At 39.9% G+C, this 19,140-nt stretch overlaps 8 protein-coding genes across 8 annotated transcripts; 2 read left to right on the top strand and 6 right to left on the bottom strand.

Moving 5' to 3' along the window:
• Positions 1 to 33: 33 nt before the first annotated feature.
• Positions 34 to 2,133, bottom strand: BATDEDRAFT_34044 (uncharacterized protein). The gene is made up of 3 exons (XM_006675672.1): positions 1,083 to 2,133; positions 472 to 965; positions 34 to 406 (listed from the first exon to the last, which is right to left on the bottom strand). Exons 1-3 carry the CDS (start codon positions 2,098 to 2,100, stop codon positions 227 to 229), a joined length of 1,692 nt encoding a protein of 563 aa, XP_006675735.1. The 5' UTR covers positions 2,101 to 2,133; the 3' UTR covers positions 34 to 226.
• A 288-nt stretch (positions 2,134 to 2,421) lies between these two features.
• BATDEDRAFT_8423 (uncharacterized protein) lies at positions 2,422 to 3,124 on the top strand (the record flags this gene model as incomplete). The annotated part of the gene is made up of 4 exons (XM_006674940.1): positions 2,422 to 2,630; positions 2,707 to 2,735; positions 2,813 to 2,898; positions 2,975 to 3,124. Coding segments are annotated over 4 exons (474 nt in total), but the record flags the coding sequence as incomplete, so codon positions are not given.
• A 444-nt stretch (positions 3,125 to 3,568) lies between these two features.
• BATDEDRAFT_85474 (aminoacyl-tRNA hydrolase) lies at positions 3,569 to 4,532 on the bottom strand (the record flags this gene model as incomplete). The annotated part of the gene is made up of 5 exons (XM_006676247.1): positions 3,569 to 3,698; positions 3,780 to 3,856; positions 3,940 to 4,028; positions 4,120 to 4,222; positions 4,332 to 4,532. 5 exons carry the CDS (start codon positions 4,530 to 4,532, stop codon positions 3,569 to 3,571), a joined length of 600 nt encoding a protein of 199 aa, XP_006676310.1.
• A 140-nt stretch (positions 4,533 to 4,672) lies between these two features.
• BATDEDRAFT_34045 (uncharacterized protein) lies at positions 4,673 to 8,435 on the bottom strand (the record flags this gene model as incomplete). Its single annotated transcript, XM_006675673.1, has 4 exons — positions 4,673 to 6,162; positions 6,259 to 7,075; positions 7,211 to 7,582; positions 8,175 to 8,435. 4 exons carry the CDS (start codon positions 8,433 to 8,435, stop codon positions 4,691 to 4,693), a joined length of 2,922 nt encoding a protein of 973 aa, XP_006675736.1. The 3' UTR covers positions 4,673 to 4,690.
• Positions 8,436 to 9,270: 835 nt separating this feature from the next.
• Positions 9,271 to 12,256, top strand: BATDEDRAFT_34046 (diphosphomevalonate decarboxylase MVD1; the record flags this gene model as incomplete). Its single annotated transcript, XM_006675674.1, has 7 exons — positions 9,271 to 9,393; positions 9,462 to 9,565; positions 9,664 to 10,100; positions 10,165 to 10,268; positions 10,362 to 10,566; positions 10,625 to 10,722; positions 10,887 to 12,256. 7 exons carry the CDS (start codon positions 9,271 to 9,273, stop codon positions 12,165 to 12,167), a joined length of 2,352 nt encoding a protein of 783 aa, XP_006675737.1. The 3' UTR covers positions 12,168 to 12,256.
• A 112-nt stretch (positions 12,257 to 12,368) lies between these two features.
• BATDEDRAFT_21691 (uncharacterized protein) lies at positions 12,369 to 13,316 on the bottom strand (the record flags this gene model as incomplete). Its single annotated transcript, XM_006675289.1, has 3 exons — positions 12,369 to 12,937; positions 13,000 to 13,079; positions 13,159 to 13,316. 3 exons carry the CDS (start codon positions 13,314 to 13,316, stop codon positions 12,369 to 12,371), a joined length of 807 nt encoding a protein of 268 aa, XP_006675352.1.
• An 856-nt stretch (positions 13,317 to 14,172) lies between these two features.
• On the bottom strand, positions 14,173 to 16,289 carry BATDEDRAFT_21692 (translation initiation factor eIF2B subunit gamma; the record flags this gene model as incomplete). The annotated part of the gene is made up of 9 exons (XM_006675290.1): positions 14,173 to 14,258; positions 14,294 to 14,546; positions 14,666 to 14,892; positions 14,981 to 15,162; positions 15,228 to 15,493; positions 15,572 to 15,729; positions 15,796 to 15,891; positions 16,013 to 16,151; positions 16,266 to 16,289. 9 exons carry the CDS (start codon positions 16,287 to 16,289, stop codon positions 14,173 to 14,175), a joined length of 1,431 nt encoding a protein of 476 aa, XP_006675353.1.
• Positions 16,290 to 16,572: 283 nt separating this feature from the next.
• On the bottom strand, positions 16,573 to 17,486 carry BATDEDRAFT_21693 (uncharacterized protein; the record flags this gene model as incomplete). Its single annotated transcript, XM_006675291.1, has 5 exons — positions 16,573 to 16,708; positions 16,789 to 16,973; positions 17,097 to 17,184; positions 17,264 to 17,280; positions 17,364 to 17,486. The coding sequence occupies 5 exons, from the start codon at positions 17,484 to 17,486 to the stop codon at positions 16,573 to 16,575; spliced, it is 549 nt and encodes a 182-aa protein (XP_006675354.1).
• Positions 17,487 to 19,140: the final 1,654 nt, after the last annotated feature.

A 19,140-nucleotide genomic window follows, 5' to 3' on the forward strand; every position in this document is an offset into this window, starting at 1 on the left:
GCATGGTTATGCCAAAAAAAGAAAAGGCAGATTCAAAAAAACCAGTTCAAAATTATAGTTTAATTGTGTGCATCATGTGATAAACGTTGTGTTTTGAAAAATTGAAAATGCCTAGTGAAATAATCAATCTCTAATAGAAAAGTATGACAAATATTCAAAGTGTCTATTCCAATGCAAAATAAATACAAATGTTCCATTTTACATGAATACGACTGTAATATTCGAGTTAAACGGGTTCATCTTGATCCATCTGATCCTCTTGCTCGTCTTGATCTATCTGATCAAGTATTTTATCCAAAGGATCATCTCCATCGTTCTCCACAAGTTCTGCCTGAATAGTTTCGAGTTGCTGGTGTTTGATATCGAGTTCACTTGTCAATTTGCCAACAATTTCCTCGAACCGTTTCTAAACAATCAACAGTTTGGTTTTAGATTCATCACCAGAAACAGTAAAAATAATAAACAACGTACTCTCATGATTGGATTGACTTGACTAGCTGCCTGTGCATTCTTTTCAAAGAGTTTTCGCTCCAAATCCTGGATCTCGTGCTGCAAGAGATTTGCTTGCTTTTTCAAATGTGCATCTCCTTCTTCTCCTTCTACATCTTCCTCTTGTCCACCATCGTCGCTCTCGTTATCACCATCACCTTGTTGTTCGTCCCCGTCTTCTTCCTCCTCTTCATCATCTTCCGACTCCTTTTCCTCACCCTCTTGACTGTTAGCATCGTCATCAGCATCAAGAGCTTCTTGAATTTCAGCAGCAAGATCCGAGTCATGGTCGTCCATGTCGGCAATAGACTCGGATGCATGATGGCCACTACGAGATCCAGTTTGATCACCTGCTTGAGAGTCGTGACCAGTCTGTGATAACATATCGTTGTCTGCCATTTCACTGCCCTCGGGTAGTTCAGCTATACTTCCATCGTCCATAGTTGAGCCTTCTCCATCGCGGCGATCGTGTACATCTAATCCCATTATATTCCCAATTTATCAAAATTTAGACAAGTGTGCATACATGACTGGGGTATTAAAACCCATTTCCCACGTATCTGTCACTCCAATTGATAAAATAAACAAATTACCATATTTTACATCTACAGCAGCTGCATCAGCAAGTAAAAGCCGCTCAATCTCCTGCTCGACATCTTCGATTGCTTTTTTTGAAATACGCTTACGAAACCGTCGTTTTCTTACATTTTTAAATGGTGGACTGATTCCATCTGGCCATGACCCATCGCTGGATGGTTTGATTTTAGTTGAAGCGGGGTCAGTGGGATCAGTCACAACCACCATTTGAGCCACGTCGGCGATTTTATAAAATTGTTTGTTGTCGATGGTTTTGAGCGATTCAAGTATACAAGGGAGATCAACGAGCTGGACTGGAAGTGTTACGGGAGTCAAATGGTTGGGATTGCTTCCTAGTCCAACAAATGTTGCTTCACCCTTTCTCGCATCAGTAAACTTTAAAGTGAATGCGGATGGGTTCAGATCTCGTTTCTGAACATGCAAGCGGAGTTGTGGAGCAATGGAAGCAGGCACACGCAATATCAAGTGCTCTTCTAAAGGTGCTTCAGATAAAGCCTCGTCATCTTTTGATAGTGGTTTGTGTCTGGAAGACGGGTGAGTGGTTGTGGATGAGGTTGGAAATGAAGGCGATATTGCTGACGAGGGTGCTGATACGGATTTTTTGTTGGCTGTAGATCCACCTCGACCGCCTCGAGATCCACTTCCACGACCGCCTCTTCCTGTACGACCACCTCTGCTTCCTCTCCCTCCACGACTGCCTCTACCGGATCCTGAAGGTGTAGATTTGGCTCCAAATGGTTTTGATGCAGATTGGGAAGCTGATAAAGGTAAATCAAGTGAAGGGATTCCGGAAGGTGTCTTGAACGATGTGCTTTGTGCTGCAGATGGTGCTGGAGTAGATGAAGGATTTGAGTCGGTCATTGCATTGGATGATGATTTTAGGGTTGGTGATAATGAAGATCCAAAAGCATCTGCATTTGTGTGTGCACTTGTGTGTGCAGGAGATGATTGAGCATTGTTTAATGCAGCATTGGCTTCAGCAGCAGCTCGCACCTTGAACACAAACGACACCATCCACTCTTGCCCACAACAATCCGTCCAGTAATTTGTCCTTCAGTCGAGTTTCTGTTCAAATGAAATTCCAATTTAAACATCACATGATATCATGTGATACAATGGCTTATTGCTATTGGTTACAAATGGCCATCTGGCAACTTGCATTATAATCTACAGCAGATTTAACTGAACGGTCTTGATGGAACCTGCCGTTCAGTACTATCACAAGCCAGATTACATTGAAACTGTATGTACACATTCATTTCCTTCAATACTATTTGATCTCTATCTAAACCTCCATATTTTACTTGCTACTCATCACTATTTGGTCTTTTGTAGGATACTGGAAATAAAGTCAGTAGAAAGGCTCATATATATGGCATTCAAAATATAGTTCTTGGAGGAAAAACTATTATTCAAGATAATGCTGTATTAAGAGGTGATTTGCGACGGGCCGGTGCTGGTCACTCTGTTGCAATTACTACTGGTCGGTTATGCCAAATTCATTCCAATGTAATTATCCGGCCACCATATAAACTTTATAAAGGGTAAATGCGACTTTCATTGCATATCGTGGTTTGACTATCGAGATGTTGATTGTTTTGGATTGTGCTGGACCTTTAGATCGTTTAGCTACTACCCAATGAAAATGGGTAGGATAGATTTGCATGCACTTTTATTTATTGATCAAATCATATCTGGATAGTTTCTGATACCATTGGGTTGCTAGGTGACCATGTCATAATTGAGCATGGCTCAATTGTTGAAGCAAGCAGTATTGGATCGTACATCCACATTGGAAAAGACTGTGTGATAGTAAAGATTTCATTCAACACTCAAATCTGTTTATTTCACTAAATGATTCAAGCTAATCTAATCGAATATTCGGTAGGGTCGATTTGTTGTGATCAAAGACTGTACACGGATTCTAGATGGTGCGGTTGTGCCTGCTAATACAGTCATACCTCCTTTTTCTGTATTTGGAGGAAATCCTGGTCTGTATCATTTTGATGTCTATTTTAGCACTTTTATGCTATACTGAGATTTTAATTGTTATCAAATTATTTTAGCTACATTTGTTGAAGAATGGACAGATTCAGCACAAGACATCATGCAAGAAATGACTACTCGACATTATTATTGTGAATTTTTGTCCGATGAATTAAATAATACATCATAATGTAGATAGGTGTTTACCATTGTTCGTGTATATTAAAGTAAATAGATGCATTAGTATGTGAGGTTTAATAGAATATACTATAAAGGTTGATTTTAAAGCAAGATAAAGGCAGTGATTGAGATGCAAGGTAATGCATTGTATTGAACACGACTGTAATCAAAGGTTTGCAACTAAAGACCAATTTATTCAATATAAACAGTGACCATTAATATAGTTTAAATTCACCAGATACTTGATCCACAAGATCGACCGGACCTAAATCAAATCTAGTGTCAATGGTAGTGATCAGTACATGATGTTGAATAACTACGTAAACAACTTGCCAGGTCCAATTGCCAAGACTGTCCTCGATCCAGCAGCGATTTGTGTATGGCCAGCATCACAGATACTCTTTGCTGGTAGTCCAATGCTTCTAGCCTTTTTCTGCATATCCAACCTAACCCAAAAATTAGTCCTACTTGTATCGACAAAAAATGACAAGCATCCAGATCCAAATTCCAATAGTTTAGATTCCTACATTGTGGCTTCGTCGGGACATTTTAAAGTGATTTTTGCCTGTCCCAGTCGTTCCCAAGCCTTGAGCCATTCTCTCGTCTATATTCCAAAACATCATTAGAGTTGAACCGTGAAATGGGATTGTGTTTGGCATAGTAGTGTAATCAGTATGTATAGACTACCTGACTGTTTTTGGATTTGGCGATCAAATAAGCAGCCAATGCAGCATGACAACACTGAGCAGCAACCTTTCCTTTTGTCATTCCTAAATCTATACGTACAAGTAATATCTATAAAATATATCATGAGCTAGAGTGGATTTGAGAAACGGGTTGGCATAGTAGCTTCACTTGCCATTTTACAGTGGGGCAGCGATTCATCATCAGAGCTTTGACTGATAGTATCGTCTTCCTCAGTAAGTTCTGCATGACTAGTATTGCTGTCGCATTCATCCTTCAATCTAGTCTATTCATTCCAAATTGTACATTAAATACTCCAAGAGCTGATACAATCAAGGCTAAATATGACCAACAGTATGCTACTGAAACTATCCTTGCCGAGTAGTGATAGATACCTTGATAGATTCAGCAGCGTTTCTTCCAGCCGCTACCTTTGCTCTGACTCGATTGGGCTCAGTTATCTTTGTCAGAAGCTTCAAGGGAATAAAAATCAGCAATGAGCATATCACTCCTGCCAGCCAACCGTATATGAACAACCGTTGAGGTTCGTTGGTTTCCCCTAAACTTGCCCATAGGATCCATACTGCCGACGACATGATTAAATGTTTAAATCCAAAACTATTTGGCGTTAATGTGTCGATAGTAAAGTTGTGGTTTCATTTACTCCAATCTAAAAAACTCGATTTCCATCTTCAGATTCAATTTTAAAACTGCTTCACTCACCAAAACTCTTGATGTATTTCTGAATTTGGTTTTAATTATCACCAAGAAAGTGTGAAATGTCCTTGTTATTCGACTCTCCGTTCCAGCCTTCTTGGTTATTAGATTTAGCAATTTCTTTTTCAACAACATCGTGGTACCGAGTCTCGTCATTTATGCCAGATAGGCCTTTACTCGGCTTTTTTTCCTGAATCAAGCACCTTCCCTCTTTATCCAAAGTCCACAGTCCATGCTTTTTAAGTGTGTAAGACACATCCACATGGGTTCCGCCGGTATGAATCACCTGGAATCCGGTGTAATCTACTGGCAGAAGCTTATGGTTACCAAAATACAAATCTCCCGACACAAATTCAATCTGATCCAAAAAATGAACACGAGTGCGACCATCATCCACCGCTTCATCTTTTGAGAGAAAAGCCAGTCGGAAAAACTCGGCAAAGTTGCCTGAAAATAGCCCGCCATTGTTTTTAGACGAAGTTGCTGACTGGGGATGAAGTAAACTCTTGCTCGTTGAATCTTGAGTCGATGGATCAGCGTTGGGGTGTAAAGGTAAGCCAACTCCAGTCCAAATAACGTTCCGCGTCTGAGCGACTGCTTCCCTGACAGCTTCTTGATCATCCAAGATCAAATCTAGCCCTTGCCGTTTAATGACATCCTCAATAAATCGTTTGGAGCCAGGAGTATTACGGAAATACATGATCCCCGTCATAGCTTTGGGAAGAGTCGAGGTGGTGATATGGTCTGTCGGTGCTATCACTAATTGTTGAGGATCGGTTTCACCATTCCATGCATCCCCTTGAATAGCTAAAAGAACATCTGCACGAGCTGAAAACAAGTCTCCCACACCGCCACTCACAAGTTTCCGCATTGTATCACGGAAATCCTTTGTTACGACCAAATCAGCATCCAGGTAGACTACATGGAACCCGGCATCCAAGAGCCGTTGAATTACTTTGGGTTTATGTCTTAGTATTTTGTTGAAAGTAGGAGTTCCACTGACATATCTGTTGGGTCCTCCTTTTATATTGGGCATAAAGAATGACATGAACCCAGCTTCGATAAGTTTGTCGTGTGTTTGGATATCGATTGCCCAGTGTAGAATGTTACGCATGCCAAATTTAAGCAATGAACACCGGAGGTTTTCAACAACAGGAATGAAATCCAGATTGACAGGAATCAGAATCAATTCGTTGTTTTCAGCAATTGTCGCAGCAATTTCCTCTAGACACTCATCACGATATCCCAATTGATCGCGATAGCATGGCTGCTTTGGATCAATTGTTAGGTGATTGACACGAATCCACTCGATAAGCTTGGTCTCGCCAAAGAATTCGCCCAAAACATTGAATGGCCGAAGAAAAATAAATTCTGGATCGGTCTGCGAAGGACGGAAAATGTGCCGATCTGACCATCCAATCCAAGGTGGACTGGAGTGATCATATGGAGATCGTACATACCGCTTCTTGTCACGTTTTAAAAACGAACTGAGTTTGGAATTCACTAGAGCTATACACCAGTTTCCCATCATTATTTCATGATCCGAGTCGTTAGTAAGAAGATAAAGTAGGTAGAATAAATCATGAATGCATTTGAACAGCTTACCTGTAGCAAAAAACGATTCCTCTGGCAGCAATGTATGCTCCATGAATGCTAAATAATTGATTGCGTGCTTATCCTTTCGAAAAAATTGTACTGCTTCTCTGGTCAATACCATCCACTGCATCTGTTTATAAGCTCTCCAATGAGAAAATGGCCAGCTGGTGATACTCAACTCTGGGGGATGATATACTGTAGAGTGATCAGCTCTCGCTAGATGAGGTCTCAAAAACCGATCGGCAATCGCTTCTGTATCGTTCCAGTAATCAATCCAACTGAATCGGGGATAGAGGGATAAAGCAGCATGCATGTCAACATTGTTCCGAAGCGGCCAGTCGTAGTTGGATAAATTAACAATATAGTCCCAATCGGCTAGATCCACAAGCTCCCAAAACCCGCTGAGCTGGGTGTAGACCAAAGAGATATGGCCCCAGGTGTTGGCGAAACGGTTTTGCGCAAGAAAAAGATTTCCCTTTGGAGCAGTGCTGCTATAGCTACGATCAGCCAGATATTCCGAAATGCGGATATAAAGATCTTGAGCTGATTTGTCTACGTGAATTAGAATGATGGCGTTTCCATCGTCCAATAAATCAATGAGCATTTTAAGTTGATGCAACCCAGCATCTTCGTGAACCATGATAAGGAATGCCACGAGGTATCGTTTTTTTGATGGGGTAACTAAAGGAGCAGTTGGACGGATGGAGGGCAATGCAGTATGGAAGAATTCGTTGGGATCAAAACTAACGACAAAACGAACATCTGTTAAATTTGCAGAAGGGTTATTACCCTCTGCAACTGCATAGCACGCGTACCGATGTGCTTCCTAGTTGTTTTATAGAGATTGGTCAAGATGAAATATAAAAATAGGATGAGTAAATCAAAGCAGGTGCATAACATATGTTCAACTCCTTCAACGGTAAAAATGCAACCTCAATGTATACAAATGATTATAGCATACCAATACATCAACAGTTTCAAACTTGATCTTGATAAACTCGGTAATTTTCTCAGCAGTATCGTCTAGCAGAGATATTACAGTTTTGACCAGAGGATTAAGCGTAGCGATGGATCCTTTTAAAGGATGAAGATAAACCATGGCATTGAAAATCGATCCATCCAACATTTTGCAGTAATTGAATCCAGTGATTTTGATTTTGCTAAGTTTTAAAGCCGTGGTGATTTTCGAAGACATGCCAGATGTAAAGTATGCTTGACCTCGTTCAAGATCAGGTGGAGTTCGTTGTGGAATAGTCTGTAGAAATCGACGCTGTTCATATGTGAGTTTCGGTTTAGGTGGAGTCGTATTTTGAATGTGAAAGTCTTTAAGAATCTGATTAGAATAAATCAATCAGTTGAATAACATAAAATGCATAGATGAAAAGTGAGTGAAATGAATAAATACAAAAGGTTGAGGATATACAAGAGTCATTCCAATGAGAATACAGCAAGACTTTTAAAAATCAGGCAAAAACAGATATATGGATAGCTGAAGATTTGCCAAACGTGAAAGGGTTCAAAGCAGTGTCATGGCAATGTTCATCCGACATGGATGCAAGTATTTTTGTAGGGCGGAGTTACAAAATGAAGCATAATATAACGATCCGAAACTCAATATGTGCGAGTGATGATGCTATTATGTATTCTGGGAATAAACCAAAACACATGGCTGAGATGAAAGATCCTTGACAGAGCAACTGACAGATGGTGGATAGATATAATTGATTTACTCAAATATCGTATCAGGACGTTGAAATATGGCAAGGTATCTGCATCCAGTGCATATTATGCAAGTGCATGTTTTGGTATAGAAAAGTCGACAACTTTGATAGTGCCTATTACAGTGCTATCCTCTAGAGTCTTGAATTCAACTTGCTCAGATAATATATTGAGCAATTGAAGTGATGCATTCCAATGAAACTCACCACTCTACGGCCATCATCAGTAGAAGAGTCGAAGCTCTTTTCCTTGGTATTAGAGTTTTTCAAAACAGTCGAGTCTGCATTGTTGGCAGTCCCAACACCACTGCGTTCTAGTAGAAGAAGACCCAATGCAATGACCAACAGCAACAGAATCAGACGGGTAGAGGACAAGCCCCATCTCCACCATCGCTGCCGTCGTTTGAGCAAACTGCTTCCTTGAGAGCGAGAGCTGTTGGAGCTGCGCTGATTGTTGGTGCTCGGCATTTATATATGCTGTAATAATAATAGTTGGTGAAAATGCCACAAACCGAGTTTAATCAATTGAATTCGAGACCAACTGACAGACAGTATCTTGCAAGACATTCTAATCCACAACTGAACACGCAGTCGAATGATGGAGAAACGATCTGTGGTTATTGTGACTGTCAATATCCATGGCTCGAAACGTGTATTGTGCACAAAATAACTCGTAACTAGACTGGCTGTTATGCATCAAGATAAACTGATACTGTCTAGTCTTTGTGAATTCACTCATTTTAAAACTACAAGTTAGGATTCATGAACTGATACAGTCGTTTACATGTCATTTAGTTGATAGAAATAATTACTCGATACTCTAAATGTCTTGTCTTGATGCTCTGCTTTAATGTCATTCGACTCTTGAGTATTTCAAATAAATCATATCAATGCTTGTTTACTGTAGATTAAAGTATAAATTATCGATACTGCGATTCATCAAGCCAATAATCTGCATCACACTCAAGACTCGTCAGGGCGGTTGGGAATCCATACAATTCTATCTCTGCTCATCAACATTGTGGGTTTCAGCAGACATTCGAATTGAATGCCAACATTCATTTCTCAACCAGCAGAAAGACGACTTATGCATAGACTAATAGAGTGGATAAAACCACTTGTCAGCATATTCTACTTTCATTTATCAACAACAGTTTTTAATGTGTTCATCCATCAAGTAGGATCTAAATTATCTCTACTCCTGCAAGTGTGGTTCACAGTTGGATTCGTTATTGTATTGGCAAGCATTGGCATGGTCATGTATACTGTCATGGTGTATGCTGCACAACTGTTCATCACAACCATGGCTGGAATCAACGCTATAGATGGATGGTGGGAAGAAAGATTAACAGAAAACACTATATATTCATTTGGTCCAGTTCCAGGTGTTCCCATCACCACTTCCAACGTATCCATCATGGCTCTGGTAAAATCTACATGCTTTGAATATTCTCAATGATCTTGTATTATTTAAATATCTGTACAATGTGATAGATTCCTGGTATAAATTTGGATTTCATTGGATGTACATATCTCTTTATTGCAACATTTATCTCTGCAGTGATTCATGAACTCGGACATGCATTGTGTGCATCAAGGTACACGTAGATCCAAAACTGATTCAACAGCTTAATTTTAGCTTTTTCAACTCATTGTTCTAACCTAATTATGTCTTTGATCAAATCAATTCAACTAGTTTAAAAGTCTCTCTGGTATCAGCAGGAGCTGCTTTGTTTTTCATTTGGCCAAGTGCATTTGTCGAGCTAGATTCAAAACTGCTGGCAAAAGTGTCGCCTTTGTCTAGACTGAAAATATCAAGTGCAGGAATATGGCACAATATAGTTCTGGCTACAGCGTCGTATGGTGTGCTGCTCAATTTGCCATTGTTTTTGTTGCAGTTTGGGTATACTCACACTGCAATGGGACCTCATTATACCCAAGGTATAGTTGTTGTTGCTGTGAGCGATCAACTGAAAACAAGCATCCGTGTCGGAGATGTGATTAGACAAATGAACGGAAAGTTGGTGGGTGGTGCAAATCAATGGCGAGACTTGATTCATGAAACGACTCGTCAAGATGCTTTTGGCAGAGGATTCCGAGGTCGGTGTATTCCACGAAACCGTATCGATCTTGGTGAGTACAAGGTTACTGTTATATATGCATTAGGGGCTAAAAGCTAATTATGGATTTTGGTTAGAGCAAGAATATCGATGCTGTTCATATTCTAAAATACGGGAAAATGCCGAGTTGAAATGTTTATGGAACATTGAAGCATTTGAATATGAAGGTTTATCTCCCATGGTAAAAAAATAGGTTTTGGTTGTATGGATTGATGTTTAGGCTATAGTTTCTAATGTCCTTTGATTTCTACTCATTAACATGGACTAATCCAAGAGATGCGCGTCCATATCAGCGATGGAATTTGGAGCAATAAAGTGCGAGTTTGCAAGAGATTGTCCATACGGACAAGTGTGCATGGCACCAAAAGGACTGGCGTCTGACGACAAAGTAGTGGAGCTAACGGTTGTTAGAAATGGACCAACAAAATCGACAAATATGATCATGTTTGTAGGAGATACACGCAGTCTTGTAGAGAAAGGTAAAATGCATGCTTGTGTGATGAGATGAATACAAGCAATAATGTAATGTATATCTAGTTTTAGTATCCGAGTTTATATTCCAAGCAAAAGAATCAGACGGTAGATATCTATGGATTCCGATTATTCTGGAAACGTTTTTAAGATACATGATAACGGTGAATATAGGATTTGGGTTGATGAATGCGATTCCATTGAAAGGGATGGACGGAGGATGGATGCTCATGGAGGGAAAGAGAGTGTTGAGAATAAGAGATTCAAACTTGTGATTTGAATTCATTGCGATTCCCAACAACTGCACTCAACTATGACCACTATCGAGTCTACTGGATTGCAGGTCACTTGCTCGGCTCCTGTTAATATTGCTGTTGTCAAATACTGGGGAAAGCGGGACACTCAGCTATTACTGCCAACCAACTCGTCCTTGTCCGTCACTCTCTCTCAGGATCATCTGAGATCCACAACTACTATTCATACAGCTACGGACGCATCCTTGGAGAGAGATCGTCTATGGCTCAACCACTCTGAAGTCAACATTGCTGCATCCAGTCGTTTACGCAATGTTCTTGCAGAGGCCAGACGACTTAGACGGACTGTAGAAGAAGCCAATCCAACACTTCCCATACTCTCGACTTGTCCCTTGCACATTGCTTCTGTCAACAACTTTCCAACTGCTGCTGGTTTGGCTTCGTCTGCTAGTGGTTTCGCTTGCATGGTCTATGCCTTGGATCAACTGTTTGAGTTGAATGGCCCAAACACTCAGACTGCTGATCTACAGACTCGCCATCTCTCCGACCTCTCTCGTCTTGCTCGCATTGGGTCTGGCTCTGCTTGCAGATCACTCTTTGGCGGCTTTGTCGCTTGGGATATGGGCGACCGTCTCGATGGACTCGACTCGGTTGCTGTTCAAGTCGATACCGAGTTGCATTGGCCTGACCTTGAGGCTCTGATCTTGGTTGTCTCGGATGCTCAAAAAGACACTGGCTCCACTGTCGGTATGCAGCGTACTGTCGAAACCTCGGCTCTGCTGCAGCATCGCATTCATCATGTTGTTCCCGATCGGATGGTTGAAATGACCAATGCCATTCACTGCAAGGATTTCGATACCTTTGCCAAACTCACCATGCAAGACTCGAACCAGTTCCATGCTGTCTGTCTTGACACCTTCCCTCCCATCTCATACATGAATGATATTTCGAGAGCCATTGTTCGCTTGATCACAGCTTACAATGATCTTTTCACTGTCGAGTCTGGCACTGCTAAAGGCTATCGTGTCGCTTACACATTCGATGCTGGTCCAAATGCTGTCCTGTATCTTCCAAGAAAGCATGTTGCTGAAGTTCTTGGCTTGATCAATCACTTTTTTCCACAGCCTACCACTGCTTTCAATCCTACTCATTACTTTGGTCGTGCCGCAGAGTATCTTCCTCAAGTTGATTCAACCAAGATCGCTTCCATCGCTGAAAAAATCAGTTTCTCTGCTTACCCTGCTGGCTCTCTCCAGCGTATCATCAGCACTCATGTTGGTGATGGACCTAGACTTCTTGCCCGCGGCTTTGATCCAAAGGTTTCGCTTTTGGATCAATCCGGCAATTTGATTTAAACCCATTCTTTAATTGTATTGCATCCTGTGCTTTCAACCCAAATCTGTGTTTTTGAAAAATTAAGCTTTATGATCTTGGTTTGATTGTTATTTCTATGGTTGAAAAGGTGTGTTTACAGAGATGCAAGGTTTAGTGTATGTCCAACACACAAGTTTAATGTTTAAAAGTCCAATCTATTTTCATTGCAATAATAAACCATTTTAAATGACATCAGTGCCCGACCAGCCTTTAAACCATGATCCAAACCCCCATCCTTGTTCAAGGTGTTTGCTTTTACTCAACGACTCCTTGGCTTCTTTCAAAGCTTCGATACGATTCAAACATTCGATGATGGTCCCTTGCACTTCTTTAGCATTATACACTCCTCTAAATTCCACTGATGCTAAAAGATGAGATGCTCCTTCCTCATAAACATCAATGGTTTTTTTCAAAGCCCTTTCTGCATTATCGGCAGTGGTATTGGGTGACATCTTTTGCATTTGTTCATCATATATCCGTGCTTTTTGGATCAACTCGGTTCCCTTTTGAAAAGAAAGCTCACAAGGTAGATGAGCAAGATCAATGTACTCATGGTTAAACAATCTTTCAAACGTGATTCGATTATTGGGTAAAGGCTGTAAAAGTTCTTGCAAAATCTGTCTAGTTTCTGCTGATAGGGTGATTCCAACACGAGGACTGAGTGCATCTGTCGGTATGTTTAAAATGCATTTCATCAATGTGGTTGTGGATTGGGCATATGCTGCAAAAGGCGTATGACCAACTAGCATCTCTACACAGTTATAGATAATTAGAGGTTTTGTCAAAGATGGCTAGCAGAAACAAGATCAATACCGTAAAACATAACACCAATCGACCAGATATCGCATCGATTATCGTATGAAGTGTCACAAAGAACTTCGGGTGCCATGTATCTACAACCACAATAGCTCAATTACAATGTATGACTTGACCAATTCCAAGCAAATCGGTTAAATTCAGAACAAGACTCACAGTAATGTACCAATACGATCTCGTAACACTCTTTCAGAGCCGTGGGGTTCTAAAGATGTATCTTGTAAAGTTTCGTCGTAGTGTGTTGTAAGCTGCGAGTCTGCAATGCCAAAATCACCAATCTTGAGTATAGGCACATTGTATTGATTCTTTTTCATGAATATATTGTGTGCTGACAATGCATTTAGAGTAATGAGAAATCGTCAAACATTCACGAGATTTTCAGTATGAATGAGTACTATACATTTCAAGTCTCTATGTATTATATGATGATCAAAAAGAAACTTCATGCCTAAACAAGTAATACATTTTAAAATATTAGCACCATTGGTAAACTGCTGAATAAAATAACATCCAGTCGGTTTCAAACATATTCAGGATTACTAGCAATCGCTAAAGTTGATGCATGTGAGTAGCAAACCTGCCTGCAACGATTTGTCGTAAAAACCGCTTCGATATGTGCTCAGGCAAACGATGTGCTTGATGATTTGAAATGTATTCCGAGAGTGTGTGCATATCGCAATACTCGAACACCAGATATACAAACAACGAGTCCCACTAACAAAGAATCAGCTGTCTTTACTACTGGGTTGAATAGTATATGGCAGAGCTGAAGCTTACTTGGAAATCAATCAGTTGCACAACATGATCATTACACAGTTGTTTAAGCAGAGCAATCTCATGCAGAAGCCGAGACTGGTTTAAACGGGAGTGCAGTCGCTGTTTCTTGATGGTTTTTATTGCTACAAGATGTGTGGGTTGTGCTGATGGAGATGCTAGATATACTTTGCTGGTTGTTCCTGTACCTAGCTTGCGAATCAACGTATAGGACGGAGGTGAGGCTTTGATGGTTGCCATCAAGGTCAAGTTTCGGAATGAAGCAAGCTTTGATATTTGAGTGTCTGGATTGATACACAATCATTCAGCTACAACACTGTTAGACACTCGAATATGGAGTCAGCATTGATATTGTAATAATTCTTTATTGCTAATTGTCAATAGTCTTGCATAGACTCATTCGTTCATGCCAGCTGCAAACACTTCGCCTTTTCCTATGGCTAGATCGTATAACATGAACTCAATAGTCAGATTTGGAGCAACTAAAAACAATTTAAAATAGCTTCCAAAAACTTACTTTCTGATGGAACAATTTGCTCAGCTCCCACTCGGCAATCTTTCAACAAAGCATGTGCACCAACTTTTGCATTGTTGCATACAACACTTTCGTCAATCTTTACTCCGTCTTCAATATGCACGTAATCCATAATAATACTGTTGGTGATCTTGACGTTTTTACCAATCTTGCAGTGGTTTCCTATAACAGATTTTTTTACACTGCATCGTTCATCGATTTTGGTTCCTTCTCCTACAAGTGAATCATGTCCGACCTATATATTAAATGTCATTGGTGTATAGTGAAGCATGAGATACATGATACTATTTCAAAATGCAACCCTCCTTTAACAACTACAATTTGGATGGTAGAACAGCAAGGATCAAGACTCACTTGAGCCTTGGCATTGACTTCTGCACTGGCCTGCACTCTCGACTCTGTCATATGCTTTACAACGTGTCGATTTAATTCTGAATAACTCCAAACAGTATTTCCTCGTGCAGTAAAACCATCCCGGTATACGACTGCATTGCACGTTACATTCTGTGGTGTTGGCTCATGACCAGAAGTAGAGTACATCAAAGCTCGAGCAAATAAATCCGAGTTTCCTGCAGCCATCACTTGCAGAAAAATATCACATTAGCCCACGGAAAAAGTCAATTAGAAAACCTCTTATTAATCATTGAAAAAAGATCAAAGATGGCTCACATTTGTCGATCCCTTCACGTTTTAAAACAGACTCTCTGTGCTGGCACTCTAAAAGCAGGGGAACCAAATCATTCTTTATGCTCGAAAGGTTTTTGTTTTTAGAAACAAGATCCAGCACCCATTTGCGGAAAATATACAGATGTGCATCACGCAGTTGGGAATGCAGGTGTACTACAGGAAATCTGAAATCCAAGCTTATTAGTCATCAAAAACCTTGTTTCACTCAGAAACGCAACCATCAACTCACTTGGCAATCATTGACACTCTCAATTCCAAATCGTCATCCAAATCAGCTTTACTAGCCATGATCAACACACGAGACGATTGATCGTCGATACCAATAAACTCGCCCAAGCCATCATCTTTTGCTGCAGGTCGATCTGTGCTTGCTTCAAGATTTCCAGCATCATAAAAAAATGCTGTCATGGTTGGGTTTTGTAATCTGAATGAATTAATAAGATAATGCACCGGAATATCTGTAATCAGATCACAAGAAATAACGATAAAGTCGGTCTACAAGACCAACAGTATGCCATGCAAAACATGCTGTTAGTGTCAATACTAAACATTAACACAGCAAACAGAGTTTACCTTGATCTTGGTCTTGATAGTTCGTAAAGCATCTGCCGACCCACTATTTTCAGGCACTTCAACAATTTGGACTTTTGTTCCAGTCGAGCCTTCCAAAAGACTTTGAACAACGCCGTTAATCTTGCCTCTTGCTCCAGGATATGCTGCAATAATAATATCTACCAAAATATATGTTCGAGGTGAATCAAACAGGTGTTGAAGGATCTGGTAGACAAGGTCTGTACCTCTAATATTGGCTTCCTCAAGCCAGTCGAGTTGGTAAGCGATCATGGGACGATTAGCAATGGGAAGCAAGGCTTTTGGAACTGAATCTCCATCAGCTAATGGATACAATCTATCATTTTATGCATAGATTCGTTCAAGTCAATGGTTTGCATGGCAATCTAAAATCAGATGGTCGACTGCATATCAAGATTGTGGTTTTGGCGACTTTGCATTTACCTGCTTCCAAATCCGGCCAAAATAACTGCCTAGGATGAGTGGACGGACATGCATAAGATGAGTTTGTGACGTTAGTAAAGTGTTGACTGGTCCATATATAATACTCATGAGTACTGGTTTCAGTGTCCAAAACAACGATCTTATTCAAACTAAAGAATCCAAATCAGTTATATTGAGTAGGTCCGGAATGAATTGCATAATGTAGATAGTTGTACTCATTGCAGTCACACTTGTCTATCATATAAAAACATACTTGAAACTCTGGAGTGGTCAGCATCGTCGAGTACTGGAAAGAAATTTTAGTTGCAAGATATTCCAACGCAATTCAAATTCGAGTCTGAATGTGTTGTGCCGGCCTTGTCACTGCTATATAATGAAATAGTTGATCATGTTTCTTTATTATGCCATTCAATTTATCACCATCATATTTTCCCCAGTATCTATAAACCCACAGTATTATGCCAGGTAGAATGATTCATTCCATGCAAGTAAATGAATGTGATTTTAAAAAGTAAATGATACTCGAACCGTATTATGAAGTGGATAGCTTAGTATTGGATTTAAATATAGTCGTCATCATCAAACGCCACGCCGGCAAACGTGTTGTCAATATCAGGTACCATGAGTCGAGGATCTATCCCACTAACTGAATCAATATCAATATTACGGGTGCGTGTAGACAGGCTTGTTCGATTTCTAAATGATTTTAAACATGGTTTCGGAAATGTTAATAAACATGGCTGAACTTCAAGATCTAACCTATAAGGATTCAATACTTTTTCATCATCAGCACTAATCGTGAAAACTGGATGCCATTACGAAATATAAGAAGGATTTCTTCAGCGACGGCTTCTTTGCGTTTTGTGGCATCGCATTCACCACCAACCACTACTACAAAGGCAAAAATGCAAAACAAGACCATAACAATGTCCAGAATATTCCATGCCGAGTGCCAGTATTTCTATACAATATGTAAATTGTAAGCAGGAAGGTATGAATCATAAAGTGGGAATCAGCCAAATACCAGATTATGATGGATCTTGAACCAACACAACAAAATACATCGTGGCCAAACAAGTCTTACATTTCTATATGCGAGAAATCTCACGCCAACCTCCACTACAAGTGATACGATAATTAGACATTCGAGAACATAAAACCATCCTGGAGGACTATAAAGATTATAAAGTCAATCCCAAGATAAAATGCAGTTTAATTTTATCCAATTGACAAGATTTGAACTTGGTTTACCATTTATGGGTCATTGACTAGAACAAATATGGACATGGTTAGTGTTTATCAATAGATTCTATCCCCATACCAACACCAGAATCTACAGTAATAAGCTTACCACCGCCAAGCAAGCTAATGACAGAATGGCCATGGCGACATAGAAAACTTGATAAGCAGTACTATGCAACAGCCTACTAGCCAAAGAATGTATAATCTCCTGTCTATTGAAGCTAGTTGTCATGGCCGGATTGGCAATAATGCCATTACTTGACGTGGGCAATATGGGAGCATTAGATTGGAATTGAAACTGTGAAAGCAAGCCTCTGGAGTATTATCGGACCAAAATCGGTGATGTATGAATGCATTTGACAAGGTTGTAGTTCAAGACGGAGTAGAAGTTAGTCATGGTGCTTTACAAGTTTATTGTCTGATATTGAATGCTTTACTGCAGTCCTTTTGGCATTAGAAATGGTGAGATCAATTAGAAAAGCACTCATGTGTTTGGGATAAATGGAGATATACTTGCTCTGATGCCGAGTCCGTGGATATAGGTATTCCACCTTCCATGCCAACTAGTCGCCGTAACATCATATATTGCACCTGAGTGTTGGTGTGGTGATGTTTCAAAATATCAATACACAAACATCTCCTCAGGACAGCTAGTCAAAAATGTAATACAGTTCATTCCAATAACTTGGGAAATGGTCAAGTTCGGTATTAGTCGATCGTTTGTTGCGACATTTGTATTCATGTAAAATGAAGTATTGAATAAGATTCAAATTGCACAAACATCCAGTTTACACCAATCTTACTAAACATCATTGTGCCATTCGAACCATCAAGTTTTCTAGTCTTTGTTCATTTTTACAAAAAGCTGAGCAAATGCTCACATCTGTTTTAATACATTCCACACTTGTTTAATCTCCAACTCTCGTATAAAGCATTGGGTGATTGACATGGAAACAATAGGTGCAATTTTGTTGAGTTTAGGTTACAATAATCTGACACTCATTATTTCATGAGACTGTTTATTATGTATTTTAGCTTATTTAATGTTTCATTCTGTATGAATACAGATGTGTAGGATGGTTTGTACACTAAAAATACTTTTGCATCATAGCAACACCAGCAAGTTTTTTATACCGTATTGTTTAAATCTAAATGTATAAACTGCTTTAAGCGCATAAATGGATGTTGCAGAACATGGTAATGATGGCACCACCGTTGTGTACAATAGAAAAATTAAGCTTTTTTCGCGAAAATGGCAAGATAATGTATTGAAATTAGACTAATTTACTCCTGCTATGGGAACGTCCATGTGTGGGGTGGAGAAAATGTGCGCACCCCACAGAGTAACAGAACCCACCCCTGATTGGTCCGATTCATCCTGTCTACATCGATTCGCCATGTCTAGCGAATATATGTACACTGATTCCTCCCACAAAAAATTACGTTTTTCTTGCTTTTCTATCGACTGCGCTATCCAAGCTACAAACTCAACTTCAATATCCTGCAATACATTGCTGATACAAAGAGGTATTCCTGTCACTGAGCCACGCTTCTTATTTTTTGTGCTCTTCAACATGTGGCCAACTATGAGCACTTTGACCTGGCTCACTGGTCTCCTGGCAGCCAGCGCTGCAATTAATCCGACATTTGTTACCGCTTATGATACTGTCAATTCCAACGACAAAAATACCCAATTATGCGAACACAATATTACTATTATCATTTCTGGTAATTTCATGCCATTGGCTTTGCCTGGCAGTCAATCAACTGTTTAATTATCAAATATGTGTTCTAATTCGATTGATTTGTAATCTATATGGTCACGCATTGATTTGATGTTCATACTACAATTTGGAATTATTCGCTGCAATGTTCCAACCATTTTC

This window comes from Batrachochytrium dendrobatidis (assembly GCF_000203795.2).
Source record: "Batrachochytrium dendrobatidis JAM81 unplaced genomic scaffold BATDEscaffold_1, whole genome shotgun sequence".
NCBI classification, from domain to species: Eukaryota; Fungi; Chytridiomycota; class Chytridiomycetes; order Rhizophydiales; genus Batrachochytrium; species Batrachochytrium dendrobatidis.